We start from the raw sequence: 22,190 nt of genomic DNA on the forward strand, positions 1-22,190 counted from the left end.
AATGAAATATAAGTGGATTTATTGGCTTTAAACCACAGTAAGCAGTTTATATGTTTCAGTATTAATATTCGGATGTATTATTTTTTTGAATAGGCGCGGGAGGATCCAAAACTTGACACCCGGAAATCTCCATCGCTCATTTTTTTTTGTAAATATGCTATTGTTCAAGTGGTTAATGATGACAGTAAAATAAGTTTTTCGATGACTCCAAAAATGTCAAAGAGGTTTCAAAGTGAACCTGGGTGAAGTCACAATACTTGATTGTATTCAGTACAATTCTAATTGGATCAGTTTCATAAGTTTCCAGCATATTTATCTATTTTGTTTGGTGCGGAATCAATACACCAGTAGCATACTCCAGCTTGCTTCTAGTTATTCAATATTAGTAGTGTAAATTGTACCTCTTTCAATTTCTCAGCCTGCTCCATCTCAGCGCTGGCCTTTTCTATATCCGCCAGCATCAGCTCCCTCTCCGCAATGTTCTCCCTCTGTCTCCTCCTGTTGTCCTCCAACTTGGCGCGCACCTGCGAGTCCAGGGTGGACACCACATCGTTCAGCAGGGACTGTCTGGCCAGGTGTTCTTCTTGCCATTTCTGTCATGGAAAACAGAACGATCATTATTACAAAACATTCAATAAAGCTGTTGAGTTCTGAACACCAATCATTTTTTTTAGTGTCGATATCCTGTTTTGATGGGAAAAAGACTCAGACACCTGGGAGTATTATGAAATCAGACAATCATCCAATGACAACTCTGGTGAACTTCATTAAAGGGTTAAACTGGGTTATTGTTAAAGAGTAAGGTGAAACATGGGAGATAGCATAATGGGCCCATTGCCATTGGGAGTCCATTGGGCAGTGGCGGTTTTGGTGACCAATACTCCATAATATTTGCCCTTACAAATAAACAGCGCACCAAGACACCATAGTAAATAAAATATCCACCAATAGGCACATGGTGCAAAGCTTCATATATGCGGATCCTGGAACGCACATATGAAATGAAAAAAACCTATGGGATATTTCTTATAACATAAATATGGTTTCGAAAAGTGCCGGAACGTGTGTCAGAGCCAAAATTCGCTATTGCATGTTTTTTTCTGTTTCATTGTGTAAATGCTATTGATTTTGATCAAGTATATATATTTATTTATTAGTATATATATATTTAATAAAAATATATCATGTTGCAATGTCAAGTGTTTGAAGGCGGTCATTCTTTAAAACCTCTGCCGATTCTGGCTGAAGTTGCAATAATTCATTATTTACAAATATGTAGGTAATATAAAATAAATGGTTAAAAAAGTAACCTTTTCCTGCTTAGAGAAGATAGCTCTTGCCTCCCCGTCCATCATGTTATCCAGGTGCCTCTGTCGGCTCTTCTCTAGCTCTCTCTGCCTCTCCAGACTTTCCACCGCTCCCTCTAGCGCCATCTTCCACTCCGTCCTGTTTGACTCCTGTCTCTCTGCATCCTGGTGATAAAAAAATATTGTACATATAAGAAAGAAAGGAATACGAAAAAAATGTTATACAGAAAAAAATATTTATCAAAAAGAATGTATGTGCACTATCTCGCAGTCGAAAGATTAATCAGTTAGAAACAGGTTAATCAGTTATATGAATTTATTTTTAATGATAAACTAATGTTTACAAGGTTTTTATACTTAGCACAGAGGAAAACAAATTATTATAAACAATAATTATTAGCCTGAAACACATGCCGAAAGAAAAAAATACATGCTGTCGACGGGAATTGAACCTTGCTTCGTGCGATCTTTTGACAGCGATAAAATGTGCTTCCTTTTAGCTAAAAATTTTGGTGTGGGGTATTTTCAGATCCATACACAACATCTAGGAAATTTGATATTCAATGGTCGATGGATGTAGGACAAGTATGCACGCCGAGTCAATAGCCTTAAAGATCTTGGTACCATCTTTGATCCCAAACTAACATTCTCGGACCACATATCACTTATCATCAGAACACACAAACAGTTTGACCCAGATGCAATGATAGCCATATTTGATGGCGTTATAAGAAGTAAGCTGGAAAAACTAAACTAAATATATAAATATGATGAAACAAATCCAGAAAAAATCTTCAGATACATCTATATGCGGACACAAGGAAATTATCCGAGGTTCATGTACTAAATAGACTTACTTGAGGCATCAAATAGATTTAGCCCAGAAACCAGACGGTATGCAAATCTTGCAATAAATACTTAGTTTTAATATAATTTATAACTCTATTGACAGCCCATTCCACTTAGAATGCTATGGCTTATACTTGCCCAAAAACTCCAGCCCCAGTCATCGACACAACTTGTTCAAGATACTACACGACAGAAAAGATGTTCTAGCACAGAATAGCATAACACGAGGAATGGTGCTGTTGAATGAAATTTCTGAAACAGTTGATGTATTAATTTCTCTTTATAGCCTTAACCACTCAGAACATTAGAACGTCAAAAGACGTAAATATGATAATAGCGGTCAAGACATTAGAACGTCTTTTCACGTAAACGCGCGAGATTTTACAAAAATCGATATATTTCCATCAGAGGCGGTTCCTTGGTACGTGCATTTGTGCATTGCACTGCTTGTCTTCAATCTCTACATAACAAATTACAACGACATCTGTGCCCCAGTGATCGATGTAAGAAATTCGTAATTCCCGTCAGGTCATTATTTGAGCTATCTTCTAGTAAAAAAATCCCGCGCAAAAGCAAGCGGTCGTGCATACCCCGATATGCACAGAACCAACTTTTACCATACTACTAAAACAGCATCGGGCGGTATCGAGACAGCCCGAAGTAGCCGAAACGGTGACATGAGCGAGAGAGATTACACTCTTAACGTCAAATTACGTGTTAGAGCAGTGCAGATACATAACCCATCCGTGCATTATCGAAGTGCTTTGACGGCAAGTGAATTTTGCATCACTTTGATCATGCGTAATCCAATGCGTTTGGAATGGATTCGCTTAGAAATACTAATGTTCAATGTTAACGCAACAACATTAACACATTGGAACTCGTTCGCGGTGAAATCAAACGGTTTCGCTATATTTTCAACGATGAATTGAGTGTCCTTTACTTTCAAGATAATTTTGTATTATTTAATCAGTTATTTTACAAATATAACTTAGAAGATAGAATGAATTGCAGTAGGTGTTCCCATTCATTAATTTGCTCCACCTAAATTACAGACTAGGTACATTTTAAAAGTGAAATGCACTGCTGGTAATTACAGTCACGGGCCGCGTCTGATTTCCATCACTAGTATACGGATTGCCATGATTTAAAAAACAGAGTATCCATAATGAATAACGCTACGCGTCTGTATTCAACAATATCTATGGAATGTAGAACTGCATTATCTAAGCCGATTGAATCTGTCATCTTGTTCGTTCATAATTTATTGCGTTTCTAAATAATTTATTAAAAATATTTTAGTTTGGACGGTTAATATTTTGAGGTGACTAATAGTTTTTAATTTTATTTCTTCAATATATAAAGTGTTATTTCCTACATACATTTTTCACGGCTTTGAAATAATGGTTATCGATTCTTACATATTTTTGACGTTTTCATAAAATATATATTTAGAAACGCAAATATTTACTTATAACAACACAATGCAATAGTGGATTTCATAATCTTTCCAAAACATTTTTTAGAATGAGGCTACGTTTCCCAAGACGTGAGTTATGATGCTTTTAGCAAAACTCGTAAATAACACAAAAATTATCACGTTTTGACAGTTCTGAAAGGAACACATAGTATATAAATGTCTTTGTCTGAGAGGTTAAGAGTTTTTTGTATAATTATCATCCCAGATGTTAAGAGTGTCAGAATGAGACGATTGTACTGTAATCGGATGAATAATACTGTAATAATGAATAAAGAAGAATGTTAAAATATTATAATAAAAGATACCTTACTTTACAACTACAGGTAGGTTTTCATACCATGTATGTCAACTAAAAGTTTCAGTTGTTCTCGTTATACTGTCCTGATAAAGTTTAGGAACAACTGAAACTAGTTGACATACTCAGTCTTACCCATAAAGATTCCCTAATACGCCGCTGCAGCGCTGGTATAGCTATACGGTGAGAAGGGCCATATTATACTTTTCGGGTTAAAATATTTAGTCAAAATAATATTTATGCAAGATTTATTTAGACTGGCACCACTTTCTTCCAATCCTCAAAAACACAGTCATTTAATTGTCTTGCAATGCAGCTTATCTAAATACAAACAAAAAGTTTATTTTTATAAGCTATGATTAATAGAGATTAAAGAATAATCACTTGGATCATGTAAAACCAAATTAGATATTGTGTTCAATAGGTTCATGACTAAGAAAATATGATTTTCTTATTGGTTTAATCAGTATAATGTACTGATTTGCATATCTCTCAGCTTATCTTCATTCGCTTTGCACAATGGAAATTTAGCAATAAAACTGAATGACAAATAAATAGAAAGGTTGCAACATGAAATGGATTTAAATCAACACTTTATCCAGTTGTTTGACTCTAAATAACCTGGAGAAGTACATCAACACTTTACCTAGTTGTTTGACTCTAAACAACCTGGGGAAGTACATCAACACTTTACCCAGTTGTTTGACTCTAAACAACCTGGGGAAGTACATCAACACTTTTCCTAGTTGTTTGACTCTAAATAACCTGGAGAAGTACATCAACACTTTACCTAGTTGTTTGACTCTAAACAACCTGGGGAAGTACATCAACACTTTACCTAGTTGTTTGACTCTAAACAACCTGGGGGAGTACATCAACACTTTACCTAGTTGTTTGACTCTAAATAACCTGGAGAAGTACATCAACACTTTACCTAGTTGTTTGACTCTAAACAACCTGGGGAAGTACATCAACACTTTACCTAGTTGTTTGACTCTAAACAACCTGGGGAAGTACATCAACACTTTACCTAGTTGTTTGACTCTAAACAACCTGGGGAAGTACATCAACACTTTACCTAGTTGTTTGACTCTAAACAACCTGGGGGAGTACATCAACACTTTACCTAGTTGTTTGACTCTAAATAACCTGGAGAAGTACATCAACACTTTACCTAGTTGTTTGACTCTAAACAACCTGGGGAAGTACATCAACACTTTACCTAGTTGTTTGACTCTAAACAACCTGGGGAAGTACATCAACACTTTACCTAGTTGTTTGACTCTAAACAACCTGGGGAAGTACATCAACACTTTACCTAGTTGTTTGACTCTAAATAACCTGGAGAAGTACATCAACACTTTACCTAGTTGTTTGACTCAACCTGGGGAAGTACATCAACAGTTTACCTAGTTGTTTGACTCAACCTGGGGAAGTACATCAACACTTTACCTAGTTGTTTGACTCTAAATAACCTGGGGAAGTACATCAACACTTTACCTAGTTGTTTAACTCAACCTGGGGAAGTACATCAACAGTTTACCTAGTTGTTTTGACTCTAAATAACCTGGAGAAGTACATCAACACTTTACCTAGTTGTTTGACTCTAAATAACCTGGAGAAGTACATCAACACTTTACCTAGTTGTTTGACTCTAAACAACCTGGGGGAGTACATCAACACTTTACCTAATTGTTTGACTCTAAACAACCTGGGGAAGTACATCAACACTTTACCTAGTTGTTTGACTCTAAATAACCTGGAGAAGTACATCAACACTTTACCTAATTGTTTGACTCTAAACAACCTGGGGAAGTACATCAACACTTTACCTAATTGTTTGACTCTAAACAACCTGGGGAAGTACATCAACACTTTACCTAGTTGTTTGACTCTAAATAACCTGGAGAAGTACATCAACACTTTACCTAATTGTTTGACTCTAAACAACCTGGGGAAGTACATCAACACTTTACCTAATTGTTTGACTCTAAACAACCTGGGGGAGTAATGCTGCATGACATTATTTTTTAACATATTTTGCGTTTGATAGATACCATGTCTTTACGAAGTGCAGACTTTGGAGCGCAGACGACAGGTGGGGAAGCCGTCCTGGATATACCAGTATTTTAATTTTTTTTTTTTTATTGAATATACAAACACATTACAATAATTTACAAATGTAGATATTTCGAGGCTGATTGCGAAAAAATTAAAAAATTTTAACAAAAAATTGCCCAACTCAATTGAGAAATTATTTCTCGTGTTTGAGTTGGGGAGTGTTGTGAGTCATTATGGTTTATAGGTTGTAAAATTTTACTAGTTGATGTAGCTAAAAATTAACAAATAGCTATAAAACTAGATGATAAATTTGATAACACTATATAATTAAGAAAATAAGAAATTTAATTACAAACTAAAGAATATAACTTAAATAATATAATAGTTATTAAACTTAGAAAAAATAAGATATAAAAATAAAAATGTACTTATTAGGTACGAAATAATAGAAGGTAGGGACAGTACCGGTTGTAAATTGTTCAAAGACCGAGCTGGCAATCTTGTATGAAATGGGTACTTAATAAAATGCAACAACAATAAACGCATATTAGGAAGCGCATAATATATCTTTAGAGGATATGTATTTTTTTTTTATATATTTAATTTTGTTTATATATATTTTTTTTATTAATCATAATCAATTTTCCTAAATTCATAACGTGAATTTAGGAAAATTTAATCAATAAAAATTACAAATGAGTTCATATAAACAATTATGTATTTGAAAAATGTATCCAATGAAATTAAAACTTGTGATTACCGTTGGGTTTATCTAAAAGTTGTTAATAGATCTGATGATGCTGTGAAAAACTAGTCAATGATCCCTTACACCGATGCGCAGGCGGGAAACACGCCGAAAGCGCACCTAACATTTTTACACGGTTGACATTTGCCATACACAATCTAATTTTTTTTATTTTCAAAATATTTAGAATTTGTGGTGATTGCTTAAGAAACTTATCAAACATTCTAATTTCGGTTGTCTATCTGAAATTGTAACTCTGGTTCAATGAACTCGGAAGTGTGATTTTCAAAATTGGAACTGATTGTGTCAAGAAATCAGACAAGCGATAAAATACCTACCTATAAAATAATATTTTAAAAGAAATTTAATTCAATTGCTATTTTCTAAAACAGAACCGATGAGTCAAGAATTTGAAAAGCGATAAAGTACCTGCATACAAAAATTATATTTTAACAGAAAATTAATTTAATTGCCATTTGGAAATGATAGGTCAAAAATTCAAACTATCCCATGATTTTTAAGTGTCTGCACTAGTCTTAATCACCACATAAAAATTGTGAAATTTTAACAGATGCGGTATTTTTACACAGCAAAGATGTAAAAAAAGTGAATATTTCTGTAATTGAATTTTTTTAAATGTTTTTCACTCTCATGGTTAGTTTTTTTTTTTTTTTTTTTTTATTTGAAAATTTTTCGATACATATATATACAGGTACATACATAATAACAAAAAATAAAAGAGAGTAACAAAAAAAATCCCACAAAGGCGAGGCCTGTGCGTGGGCATTATTATTTGTATGTGGATATTTAAAACAGTGGTTTAAATAAAAATAAAATATTGTACATGGTGATTGATTTTACCGTAATTTCAGTTACTTTTTACTAAAATTCCAAAAATATTTAAGTGCTCAATGAATATTAATTGGTACAACAAGTATTAATTGATACAACAAACACATAGCAGACTTTATTATATATCTACTCTTAAAGCTAATTAGTTGTAAGTATAATTAATGGCTTTGTTAATAACTTATAAGAAAAAAATATCTATTTTGGCTGTTTTGAGCCAAGTTTTGATATATTTTTTATATGAATGAAGATTTTGACGAGTGGTCTCTTTAAGGGTTGAACATACTGAATTATAGATTTTTGGAGCAATAAAACTAATGTGTCTCTGGGCCTGTCTAGTTTTACAGTGGGGTACAACATACTCACAGGCGCCACATCTTCGACTGGAACGATTAGAGTTTTTAATAAAATTGTTTGGGTGCTTGTAGATAAATTTAAGACATTGAAAACTATAGGTTTGTCTAAGGTCCAAAATATCGGTTTCCCTAAACAATTGTTTGGAGGGATAAGATTTACTTTTCTGGTACATAATCTTAATTATTGATTTTTGGGCAATTTCTAATGGTTTGAGATGATTATTGTAACTTCCTCCCCAACCAATTATTCCATAGGAAATAGATGAATGAACTAGTGCATCATAAACTAATTTTATGGTTTTTATATTAACTATATTACACATTCTTTTAAAAATATAATTTAAATATCTCAGTTTGTTAACAGTTTTTTCTATATGGCTGGTCCATTTTAGTTGAGAATCTATGGTTACACCTAAGTACTTAATATTTTTTCCTGATTTCATCTCTTTACAGTTTGAGCATGCGGTAGGGTTACAATTTACATTATGAAATGTTTGCACTACATGTTTGAATTGTGTTCAAAGGTTCGGCTATGGATTGATTTTCCGGCATCTGTGTTTTTTCTCTCCTACAACTTAGATCTTTTACGGGAAGACCCCTCTTCCTTTTCTCAAGTAGACCCTCCACACAACATCCTCAAAGATGGCATAAATCAGAATTCGGTAAAATTATTCATAATGTGTATAAAACAGTTGTTCACCTTTTGAATGGCGGTAGCAATTGCCGCCATCTCCTTGAGATCTGCCTCCACATCCCTCTCCGCCTCTGCGGCCCTCTCCTTGAGGCGGCGCGCCTGCATCTGCATGTTGCTCAGAGTGATGGTTCTGGCCGCTGCCCGCTGCGCCGCCCCCTGCCGCCGGGCCTCACCAGCCGCCTGCAGGATACGCAGCAGCTCACTCTCCGCCTCCTCGTGCTGCTTCAGAAGCTGAGCGGCCCGCTCTGATTGGCGGAGATCGGAAATCTGACGACAGAGCTGCTCTTGGAGATCCTGAAAGAATTGTTACGATCATTATCATCGCTATACATATCCCAGGGTGGAATTTGACCTCCTACACAAAAGCTCTACACTGACTGGTGTGCCTCGCCTTTTGTCTCCAGTTCTCAGTCCTTCCCGTCCTGCTCCAATCTTCTTCCACACTACCCTCCTCTTTCTAGATCTGCCTCTGGATCGCTTCCACTGGGGTACCCACTTGCTCATCATATTTGTTGTGCTGTCATCTGGCATCCTTTCCACAAGTTCAGCCCATCGTAGTCTTTGAGACCTACAGAATCTAACAAAACTATTGTCTCTTCACACTGATATGAGCGAAAGGAAAACGCAATTTCAGACTTGAATACTCAATCATAAACCATATTTTATTTATTATTTTAGAAAATTGATATTACTAGAATTTTAATAATAACAAAAACAAGTAGTCATGCTGTGCTGTCACAAGGCATCTTGTCTGCAGTTTCTACCAATTTTCTTTAATTTAATAAACATAACAAATAATTTTTTTGTTGGTTAATTAAATTTAATTTGACGACAATGTCTGTCCGTAATGCACTGGCCTCCTCTTCTGATTGTAGTTGCATCCTTTATCATGTTTCCACTATTCCCCCCCTGGATTAGCATTTGGGTAATTTTGTAGATATTTCAAATTCACTTGGGCGAGTGCATTTTTATGAATTTTTGGATTCCACCGAGAATCAGATATATTTTATGTAATTCAAATAAGGAATTATGTAATATATCTACCGTGTGGGAGGCACAGTATGCAACATAATGTGCTCTTTCTAATACCACGGCTTTAGATTTACTTACATTCATCATTAACCCTCGTAAAATGCTAATATGACACTATTTTTGTAATAACTTACTCGTTTTATTTTTTTTTGTAAATTGTAATGCCTTACCCAGATAATGTGTTTAAATATTTATAAAAATATATATATATTTAATATTCAGAGAAAGGTTTTTTTCTTTATAATGTTATTTTAAAATATAGTATAATTTATTTATTTATTGGTAAAGGTAAGAGACAAACAGCTTATACATAAATGTATGCAAAAATAATGAGGAAATACGAAAATATTTTCGGGTTTTATTATATTTTTCAGGTAAATAAGCATTCCTCAAAAATAAGTTGTATAAAGCTTTCCTGTAAATAAATACAGTACTATGATTTTTGAATATCGGTATTATGACATTTGTCACGAAATTATGCGACGCGCCATTTTAAATTGCGAAATGGCAAGCTAGAATAATACTAAGATACACTATTTTTATGCCAAGCGATTAAAATATATTTTTGTATGCAGGAGCATATTTTAAGGTTCAAAATACCATAAAATTGAGGAAAGTGCGGTGAAATCCGCAGTGAATTCGCTTGCCCACGACGGGTACTAATGTCGGAAATTCTTCTAGTCACACAAGAGGTTAACTATGAAAATAACTCAACATTATAAGTTAAGTTTAGAGAATCCACCTTCATTCTTTGGTCCTTCAGGATGACAGCCTCCTTTTCCCTCTCCATTTGTCTCCTAAGGCACCTGTCCCTCTCTTGCAGTATTTTAGCAGACTCCTCCTCTTCTTGAATTCGAGACTTCTCCTTGTCTATTATTTGCTCCATCCTAAAACAGATTACAAAACCACATTACGATAAAGTTTGTCCAAATAAAAAGCAATATTTATTTCTTCATGTTCTCCATAAAACGGTTATACACCAATATATCAGGAAGAATATTATAAGTTTGAGGTAAATGTAAGTGTAAAAGATTCGCGGGGACAGTTTTACTATTTTAAAATATGGTAAAGACAATGAAGGACCTTGAAAATCTTCTTCCATTCTAGAGTCAGAATTGAGAATAAAATGATTTAATATTGTTTTGAGTGTAATAATGCAGATTTTTAAGTTTGAATTTAAAAAAGTACTCCACTCCCTCGCATTTACTTATAAACATAAATTTTGTAATGTGAAATAAAAAAATATTTCCTCTATTTCCAGCTGCCCGTACAAATGAAACCATGGCATCCCCTAATGGGCTACGTTGTGAGGCTGAAGATCATGGAGAGAGGATGGAGATGGGAAGAGGAAGGTGGGGAAGTATAAATATTTTCAAATCTGCCACCAAACTCGGCCAGAGTCATTTCAACCAACTTTTCTATCCTAAAGGGTGGTCTTCACCAGGGCGATGCAGAGAGTATTTTTTAAAAATATGAATAACGCACAAGAGCCAGTGAGACTATAGTATCCCTAATTGGGGTATGTAGTGTGGCTGAAGGTAGTGAGGAAGGGGTGGAGAAGGGCAACAGGAAGATTGGTAAGAACCTGGCTATCCAGATCTAGCCACAAAAAAGAAACAAATCAATTTCAGGCAACGTTTCGATTGTGAATGGTGGCCTTTGGCCGGACAAGAGTTAGAGCGTCTACCACTCTTGCAAGTGTTGACATATTGTATCTGGTTACCATGCGGACTTGAGTGCGCCGTGCCTCTGTTTCCTCTCGTACTCCCGGATGACTGGCTGGGTGGTCCTCCACTGGTGATATAGCATGATCTCCGCCTCCTGCTTCCTGCGCTCGTCCTCCTTGGCTTTGAAGCCCAGATTCACCTCTCTTAAGGTTGACGTTGGAACAGAGTCCATGAATGTACTAAAGAAAAAAATAATAATAATTTGATTAGATTAGATTGAGATAAGATTTGCCGGCCTCTGTTTTTCATCACTCCTACAATATCAGTCTCTTCAAGACTAATGTTTATTCCTTTCTTTCCTCAAAAAAATACACTCCATTCCCAACAATGACATAGGCCCTGAGGGAAATTATTTTCCTCACAGTGCTGAGTTATTTAAAAAAAAAAAAACAATATTTGACATTTGAACGTTCTCCTTTATATGTCATTCCACACCCCGTTTGAGCTATTGCATAAATGGCAAGCATAATGGTCATTCTGAGAGGGAGTACCCACATGGATTGATTGGGAACTAGTAGATATACATAAAGAATAATTAATTTGTTTTTTATCAAATGAAAGAGAAATGCAGGTTTGCAAATTTAGGTATTCTACGAGAATACAAATAGCTTACGATCGTTTGTGAAGTTTCGCCTGAATTCTGTAAAGTTTCAGTTCTTCTTTCTGTTGGAGATCTTCATGGAAAAACATCATGGCCAACTTGTTACGTCGCTCCTCCAGATTCCTGAAACGTGGATCAAGTCTCAAATATTAAGGTTTAAAGTTTACAGTTCAAGCTTTGTCTCAAAGATCAAGGTTCAAAGTTCACAATGTAAGTTTTAAAGCTCAAGGTTCAAATTAAACAGATCAAGGCTTAAAGTTCAAGGTTCAACGTTTAGGATTCAAAGTTTAAAGTTCATGGTTAAAGGTTTGAACCTTTCATAGTTCGTGTTTCAAAGATCAAGGTTTTAAGTTCGTGGTTTAAGGTTCATAGTACAAGTTTCAAAGATCAAGGTTTGTTGTTCAGGGTCCAAAGTTGATAGTTCAAAGGTTCATGTTTCAAAGATCAAGTTTCAGGGTTTAAAATTCATGGTTCAAGGTTAAGATTCAGTTTATGTGTAGTTCATGGTTAAAGGTTTGAACCTTTCATAGTTCGTATTTTAAAGATCAGGGTTTAAAGTTCATGGTTTAAGGTTCGTACTACAAGTTTCAAAGATCAAGGTTTGATGTTCAGGGTCCAAAGTTGATAGTTCAAAGGTTCATGTTTCAAAGATCAAGTTTAAAGGTTTAAAATTCATGGTTCAAGGTTCAGATTCAATTTATGTGTATCCGGCTTCGTTAAATATAATTATAAAGCTGAAAATGTATATGTTTGTATTGAAGCATAGAATAAAAAAGAATAAGTGCTTTCCTCATAAATTTGAATGGAAACAAATGTGGCACTGACTTAGTACCTTTTAGTTCTGACCTTGTGCACCTCGACACAACTGACGGGAGAGCATGTAGCGAAAAGCCTTGTAAATAATTGTATTTATTGAAATAATAAGTGATTTTTGATTACATACGAATGGAAAGACATTTTTGCTGTAGAATGGTTTGTACACCTCTCAAAAGCACGGGAAGGCATATTTTTCACAAAAAAGAGACAGCTTGTCTGACCAACGAACTTATGTGCGATACTAAAGACAGTAAACCTCAATTATGTCCACTGGACCTAGTTCGGTGCAATCACGCGCGTTGTCTCATTAATCTATCATCTCTTTTAATTCATCTAAGTAAAATAAATAAATATTTAACACACTTCCGTGGATTTATCTCTTCAATGCTACGGCCCTATAAACCACAAGGACATAATGTGATGTACTTATATACAATTTTCCTTACTTTTCTTTCTCCTTCTTCCTGTCCAGCTCCCTGGCGTCCCTGCCCGCCTGCTCGTAGTATCTGCAGTCATTCCACCGCTCCGGCAGGCCCACATTGGCGGCGGGGCGGTGACGCGCCCAGTAGGCGGTCAGGCGGTCGCGGGCGGCCGTCGCGGCCTCCTCGGCCGCCCGGCGTCGCGACGCCGCGCGCTCGGCGGCTAGACCCGCTCTCTGCGTCTGCATTGCCTAATGCCCACTGGAAACAAACAAAAATAAATATAAATCATCTTTAGTGTAACTTTGAGTAAGGCCGGGAATACATGTCCGATTTTGTTTTCAGATTGACTGATCAGACTATCGGATCGGATGAACCAAATACACGTCCGATTTCTTATGGTCTCAATCATTTCCGAACTGTCTAGCGAAAAACTACAATCACCACAAAATATAATCTAAGGTGCAATTTATTTAGACTTCCTCCCAGTCCTTTATTTTTTTAATGTTTTATAATTTTTAAAAGGTAACAATTTTGGTGATTTTCGCGACTACCATACTAGGCTCATGCCCGCAGTCGTACATGATTCATGTAAGATATATTTACAATAATAAAACATGAGGGAAAAGTAAATTGTTACAATTAAATAACAAAAAATGCATATTATTATAGAAACCATATTGGAAAAAAATTAAGATAAAACTTATTGATAAGAAGATATTTTAAAGAAAATAGAAATAAAAATATTAAAAGTAAGATTAAAATACATGCAAAATTATACAGATTTTCTTTTTCTTTAAAACAGGTTAATCTTGGTACGTACTTCTTTAGAAATGTACCTATTTACGGTCACATTGTCACATTTAAATTTAGCGATATAAAAAAAATATATAGAGTTAAAAACTTGTTTTTTAAACAGAGGAACTCATGTAATCTTTAAAGAAGACTCGTCCACTTTCAAATAGCCAATGTTGAACACGGATAGTAAATAGGGATGTAGAATTAATTGAATTTTCATCGGTGATTAAGGCATTGTCATTTAAGGGGCGATGAACCAGAATTGTCGTTGAGCGAATGTGGTTCTAATTTTAGGTAGCACACATCCCAGGTTTGATGAAAAGCGGGTGTGTGTTGATGTTGTGGAAACAACAGCAAGTTACTTTTCCATATGTAGCACAAGCTCGTCTTAGTAAATAACTGGCAAATACCTAATTTTATTTCCCTATCATGGTACTCCTTATTTACGTTATATAGACATTGATGCTTAATTATTGTTATCAAGTTTAATGTGTAGAACCATTTTAGTTTGAAGTTTTTTTAATAACGAAACCGCACAAGAGTCCCAACTGCTATCAACCGTCTGGAGCCAGTGAGACTATGGCATCCCCAATTGGGTCATGTCAGGAGATTGAAGGTAGTGGGGACGGGAAGGAGATGAGGAGTATTTTTAGCCTCTCATACCTGATTTAAATATACCTGCCTAGCATTTTTGTATTGCTTATAATACATCCTAATCACAATTTTCTTATTGTATTTACATTATTCGAAATCTGTCTCACGCCGAGGGATGAATCACATTTAGGATGATAAATTCATATTAAATCCTTGTACTGTTGTACCGCCGAATATAAAATTTGTTTTTCCTCTCCTAAACACACTCATTACAGAACATAAATACATGTTATTAAAATAAATACCGGAATTAATAATGGAATTTCTAAATACATGTGCGTGAGAACTGTATCTACGTTTCTCTAATATACAATAAACAGTGATAATCTCAAGTGACTCCCAGGTAAGTATAGTCCTGTATATTATCTGCCTGTATAAAATATAAATAAAAAATAATATATGTACAATCTAACGCAACATCACGTTCATTAATAAAATGCTTTGTACGTATAGTTTTGTAATATTGATCAACGAACCGTTGGATGCAATAAGTTGATAGTAGTTTGACTGTCTATAATTAATAATAAGAAAGATCATTGTAGGCATAAACTATACATTTATACAGCGCCCGTTGAGAAGATTTTGCACAAAGACGGTGCTATACAAATCATCCGAATATTATTATTATGAAGGTGGGAAAGTATCTGGCAATCCCGTTTTTAACCTGATTACTCATCTTGAAATTCATAATTTCACCAACAAATGTAGATATAATATATCTCGACGCCATCTAGTGGGAAATTCAGCACTAACAAAGCCTTCCCTACAAAAATAAATTAGGTTGTTTACAGGTGAAAAAATATAATAAGCAGTAATTGTCGATTGAAGTACTTACTTGTACATTTTGAATTATTTGGCGGGTTGGGAATAAGCCGACGTAGCTCAGTGGTCCAGAGCACCTGACCGGACATCAGAAGGTGCGGGTTCAATTCCTGTCGGCGACATTTAATTTTACTCGGGAGATGCTTATAATAATTAACTACCAACACCCTACACCAATTTAAAAAATGGAAGATAATATAAATAATATTTTAGACAATTTGTCGCAGATTCCATGTATCGAAACAAGTAGTTCTGTAGAAGTTCAAAAAACCCTAAATAAATCCAACCTAAAAATATTTTCCATGAATATCAGAAGCATGAACAAAAATTTCAATGAACTAATGATACTACTTACAGAACTTGACTCAGACTTTGACTTGATTATTCTGAGCGAATGCTGGATCAGAGATAACTATATTCCTAAAAACATAAAAAACTATAATCAATACAGTACTCAGAATAACCAATTACAAAATGATGGCGTTATTATATACATAAAAAATCATATACAATACTCTATAAAGGAAATCACAATAACTCACTCAAATTGTCTTAAACTTGAAATAGAAAATAGCGTTACTGTTCTAACTATATACCGATCACCGAGCACTTCCAATATAACACCATTTTTAAACTCGCTTAATCAGTTTCTGGCATGTATTAGAGATCATGAAAATGTTCTAATTATTGGTGATCTAAATATTAATATTATAAATACAATGCATCCCCAAGCAAACGACTACATAAATTTATTAACTCTTCAAGGATTTATCCCAGCTATTACAGCCCCTACTCGTGTCTCAGAGTTATCCGCCAGTTGCATAGACCACGTCTTTGTCAAATGTAAGCTAAATATCAAATCTCTCATATATCAGTGCACTGTGACAGATCACTACGCTACTATCACCTCCATTTCTCATAAAATTCAAAAATTACCAGCATCCACTATACAACTAAAGAAAATTTCTTATGACACTCTCTTCAAACTGGTTTCCAATGAAAACTGGTCAAATTTCTACAAAATTAGCGATCCAAACTTAGCGTGTGAATCTCTCATCAACATCCTACATAAGCATCTGAAAAATGCCACATCCCACACACACAACAATCAAAGTAGTCGTACAATTAAACTAAAACCTTGGATAACTACTGGTATTTTACACTGTATCCGCAAACGTGATAAACTTCATAAATATTGTAAAAATAACCCCACTGATTACGAATCTCTCTTATTTTATAAAAGATACAGAAATGCCTGTAAAAAAATAACCTGTACGGCCAGAGAAGATTATTATAGGAAACAGATAGAGGAAGCTGCGAATGATAATAAAAAAATCTGGAACATTGTCAAAGAAATATGCTACACCGACAAAATTACCACACCCATAAATAAAATAACCATCACAAATAAAACACTAAATGCAACCGAAAATTCAGAAACAATCGCAAATCACTTCAACCAATTCTTCTCTACAATCGGATCGGATCTAGCAAATAATATTTTAAAAAGAAATAGCAAGTCTGAAAATAATCTTGCAAATACTATCTTTCTCGATAATCTGAGCTATGACCCTTTCAATCTCACACTAACAACAGAACAAGAAATCACTGAAATCATCAATTCACTCAAAAATACACACTCCACGGGAGTTGACAATATATCCACTAAACTAATTAAACACCTTAAACCAATCATTGCTAAGCCCCTTGTATACATCACAAATCTAAGTTTTCGAACTGGCCTTTTCCCAAACACTCTAAAACATTCAACAATTATTCCTATCTTTAAATCAGGGGACAGATCAATCGTCAATAACTATAGACCAATATCTCTACTGAGTCCAATCTCTAAAATAATCGAAAAAACAGTAAAACAAAGGCTCTACAAGTTTCTCGAAGAAAATAAAATCCTGTCAAAAAACCAATACGGCTTCCGCAAAGGTCTTAGTGCATCAGATGCAATTGCAGCTTTTACTAAATTAATTTCTGATAACCTCGATAAAAGTCGCAAGCCCCTCGCTGTATTCTTGGATCTGGCTAAAGCCTTTGACACTGTATCTCACCACATACTTTTGAAAAAACTCTCACAGATAGGAATAAAAGGTGTTCCTCTTAAATGGTTTGAGAGCTATCTAACAAATAGGTCCCAATCAACTATTATTAACTCCGCTAAAGAGTATAGAAGTACAAGTTTGCCAATCACATATGGCGTGCCCCAAGGCAGTGTGTTGGGCCCACTTCTGTTTCTAATATACATTAACTCGTTATGCAATTTGGATACTGGTGGCACTATAATATCTTTTGCCGATGATACGGTTATAATATTTGCAGATGAAAATTTGAATTCAACATTTGAAAAAGCAAATCATGGTATAAATGAAATAAAACACTGGTTAGATTCCAACCTCCTCACTCTAAATATTGAGAAAACTAAATACTTACTTTTTTCCATACGCAAACCTAATCTCCCTCAAAACTATCATAAACTTACCATACATTCATGTTCACAGAAATTCAACATGGCTACATCACCTCACAAAAATTGTTCATGCGATAACCTTATAATATCAAACGAAATTAAGTACTTGGGGGTCATTATAGACAATCAACTGCGATGGGAGGCCCATATAAATTCTACAACAAAAAGGCTTCGCAAATTATGCTACATTTTCTACTCTCTCAGATCTATCCTTAACCTACAAACACTAAGATGTGTATACTTTGCACTTTTTCAATCAATTACTACATATGGTATAGTGGGATGGGGAGGTTGTGCAAAAACGATTCTTCATCCCATGGTTTTAATTCAAAAACTGTTACTAAGGATAATATTCAAATGTAAGCCAACAAACCCATCAGAACCACTTTTTAGAAAACTCAGAATATTAGATATTCGACAATTATATGTTAAGACCATTCTCATATACATACGGAAAAATGACTTGGTGAATAAAACACAACAAAAAATTGACACCCGTTACTCGTCACACCTAAATTGTAAAATTCCCCAAACGAAAACAGCTTTCGCCCAGCGGCAGTTTTCTTATATTGCTCCCAAAATATTCAACTCGCTGAGTATTGATATCAGAAAATCAAAAACTCACAATTTGTATGTCATAAGTGTTCAAAATTGGTTATTTATAAAGGGAAGGAACTTTTTCAAGGAATGCCTGCCATCATTAAATTAAGCTCATTTTCTTTATTAGTCATTTTTGTTTTTTCATTCAATTCTGTAAAGAAAAAAGTTTAATAATTAATTAATTAATCTTTATTTTCATTATTTCAACAAGTTCATTTTCATAATTTCTACTTTATTTTCATTATTTTAACAAGTAAAGTAACCTATTTATTTGCTGATTGTGTTCATTTTATCTCATTAATATCAACAGTTTAAAATACGGTTGATGTACACTTGAGCAATCTACTGAACTGGGAACCAGTAAAAGTGTCACCTATTATACACATACATTGCATGTAAAAAAAAAATACTTAGATTAACAAGTTATCAAATATTACATTTATATAATTATATAAACCTATGTATATAAATTTCGACTACCATAATACGGGCGTGTGTCTAGTGTGGTAGTCGAAAAGCATGTAAAAACTGTACACATTAATATTTCATGAATAAAGAAAAAAAAAAAAAAAAAAAAAAAAAAAAAAATTTGAGATCAATAAAGTTAACCGAATGATGCATATTTTTTTTCCGTAACTTGGTTATGTGTTGCATGTGTGGTTACTTAGTAAGGAGTAGACTTGAAAGTGGGTCGGTGATTTGGAGTCCACACCAGGTAAGAGAGTTCAGAAGAAATTCTTGAGATTTCTCTACATGAGGGAGTATGGCTACTACCCGTGGCTCTATCCCACTGACTTTCTTTTGGGTATGCTCGGAATGAACTGTCTACGGGTCAGGAGGGATGTGCGCATTGCTACACATTTCTTTAGACTGATTCGTGGATGGTTTGAAAACTCGGTCATCATGGAGAGCGTTCATTTCTATGTTCCCGATGGTTATCATCGTCACCGACAACATAGACTATTTTATCTCCCGGCCTGCAGAACTAACTTGCCAATGGTCATGCCGATGGGGAGAGCAATCTTGCTGTTGAACAGAATCAATTCGGATATCGACATTTTTAGCATCAATGAAGCTTCCTTTAACGGCCCTCGCTATTAAATGTTTCTAGCTCGAATTCGGATTTCGAACTCGCTGCACCAGCAGCTGGCAAGTGCGTTCCATTCAAAATCAACACGCACAGAGCAAAACAATTTATTATTAATTAAAGATATTGTGATTATGAAAATTAAGTTAAAATATATTTTAGAATGTAATGCAATATAACGATAGATTGATTCATGGAGGAGGTTCTCAGTAACAACATTTAATATAATTTTTTATTTGGAACTTTTTTTGATACATACATAGATGAGATGTATTACTATGTGTACCCATACAAAGGTACACATAGTAATACATAAAGAGTGACAAAAGGCTTGGCCTTTATTCCAGCCTGGTTTCGCAGTGCGGCCGGGCACTGTTAATACTAAATTGTCTAGTTTGATTTGAGGTCACGGATTCAAAACAAATTTAAGTAATTTATATGAGTATATCATATTGTAGAATCAATTTTTTTTATATATATATATATATAATGAATCTGTACCTCGTTCCAAAGTGGAAGATACGTTCAGTATCACCCTGGTGAGAGACCATAATTCAGAATTGAAAGTTGCTTGAGAACGGCGTAGATATGTTTAGTGACTAGATCTGAATACTGAATAGCCAGGAACTTTCCAACCCCCTTCTTCCCTGTCTCTAAATATGTGGACTACATATATTAGGAATATAAATAAAATTTCTTTTGAAGACACTTCAATGAAATAAAATGTTATTGATTTCTTCTTAACAATTCCTTCTTACATGTTTTGGTTTTAGCTGAAACCAATTTTACTTTACTTCTTTTCGGTATTATGCACTTTTCTAAATACTCAGGATTTCAAATAGGCATGCAGCGATTATGTGGAGGATCAATTAATTCGGGTAGCATGCAAAAATTGTAAAAGCGTTTCAGCTGTTCAACCATATTAATCTGCCAAAATTCTTCATCCCGTAAAATTTTTAGATTTTTATTCCGAGTTCAATCCATAAAACAAACATACAAATATCTTTTTTGTTCCATGAAATTGGCCCCGAACCTGGTAAAACCAGTCGTGAGATGTATTTACTAGCATTCCTCCATTTTTGTTAAGTTTCCAAAAGGTAATTTTTTTGGAGTATACTGCTCCATATATGAGCATGCTGCGAAAGAATATTTAATTTCAATCACGGTGTCTTCAGAAGAAATTTCATCTGGGGTCGCACCCATATACGGATACTCTTCGTCTATGAAAAGACCACACTTTTCTATGCTAATGCTTTTTAGTCCTGCAAGCTCCTTCAGGACATTGTATTCATGTTTTTGTCCGTGTCGAATTGAAGGAATATTTGATAAGGATTGCTGATACAGTATATTTTTGACTAATGTTGCGCAACTGATATTTTGCCGCCGTTTGCACACTTTTCCAAACCACGATGCCGTAATCATATTGCGGCGCATCTCGATCCACTTTCCACTAGATGCTTGAAGTACTGTCGCCTTTTTAATTGCTTGCCTATCTTTGGCTATGGTAAAAAGCCTTTTAAAAAAATCATCTTTGGCTGCCTCATACGATGCTTGGTCCATATCAAGTTTTTCTGCATTGGAACCATATGCCGATCTTTTGCTGGAGCAAGCTGCAGGGTTTTTTTAAACTTTTTTTTTTACTTAATACTTGTTGATTATTTTTCTGCAATCTTTTTAATTCTAATTTTTTTATGAATTTTCCGGGACTATTACCAGTTGCAAATTTATGCAAAGAATAGTGTGGACGATTGGTGTTGAACGCCACTACTGCTGAAGCGCACCTTCCATTGTAGGACCGTTTTAGAAAATAGTTGATACGCTCTCCGCCAACAAATTTAGCCACAACATTATTATAACACTCCACATTTTTGCTGTCTACATCATGTATTAAACTTCGAGCATTAGATGCGAAAAGTCGAACGTGCTGCATGATTCTGGACATTATCAAGCTCGAAGTCATATTGGGTACGTAATTAGTGTCGCCAGTATCCCGTTTGCAAAAGTATGCCCGTTCCTTGCATAGTGAGTGGTCTCCAAATACATGTTTTGGACCATTCAATATATCCAAATAAAACTGTTTTATTTTTCCTCTCGACTACAATTCATAGCCTTCCGGTACGTTATTGCACAACGTACAGCCGTTCTCAGGCGTAAAATACGGCTTGACACAATCTTCCTCAATGCTAAGGGATACTTTGTATCTTCTGACAGTGATCTAAGTTTTTTGCAATAATTTCGAAGTAAGTGATTTCGGCATTCCATCTTTTCGACTGAAACATTTTTATACGATGTGCTTCTTTTATTTTATTGTAAGTGCTGGAATATTTTATATACTTTTATATATTAAAAACCTCAAATTTTTTATTACTATATTTATTAGAAACCCGAAAAAAAGTTAACAATATATTAATTTTTAATAATATCAAATTGTTTATTACCTAGAAACCCGAAAAAATGTTAACAATATATTAATTCTTAATAATATCAAATTGTTTATTACCTAGAAACCCAAAAAAATG

At 34.6% G+C, this 22,190-nt stretch overlaps 1 protein-coding gene across 1 annotated transcript in view; it reads right to left on the reverse strand.

The window, feature by feature from the left end:
- LOC149412609 (trichoplein keratin filament-binding protein) overlaps positions 1–22,190 on the reverse strand; it is a 223,230-nt gene that overhangs the window by 1,283 nt on the left and 199,757 nt on the right. The window contains exons 3-9 of the mRNA XM_089644941.1: positions 13,259–13,492; positions 12,009–12,119; positions 11,392–11,574; positions 10,411–10,555; positions 8,643–8,930; positions 1,311–1,472; positions 402–593 (exon numbers count right to left, since the gene is read on the reverse strand). Coding sequence (XP_089501067.1) covers positions 402–593; positions 1,311–1,472; positions 8,643–8,930; positions 10,411–10,555; positions 11,392–11,574; positions 12,009–12,119; positions 13,259–13,479 — 1,302 coding nt within the window. The 5' untranslated portion in view covers positions 13,480–13,492. The remainder of the gene's footprint in view (positions 1–401; positions 594–1,310; positions 1,473–8,642; positions 8,931–10,410; positions 10,556–11,391; positions 11,575–12,008; positions 12,120–13,258; positions 13,493–22,190) is intronic.

Source organism: Hesperophylax consimilis, chromosome 22 (assembly GCF_061612785.1).
Source record: "Hesperophylax consimilis isolate HC1 chromosome 22, BYU_Hcon_1.0, whole genome shotgun sequence".
NCBI classification, from domain to species: domain Eukaryota; kingdom Metazoa; phylum Arthropoda; class Insecta; order Trichoptera; family Limnephilidae; genus Hesperophylax; species Hesperophylax consimilis.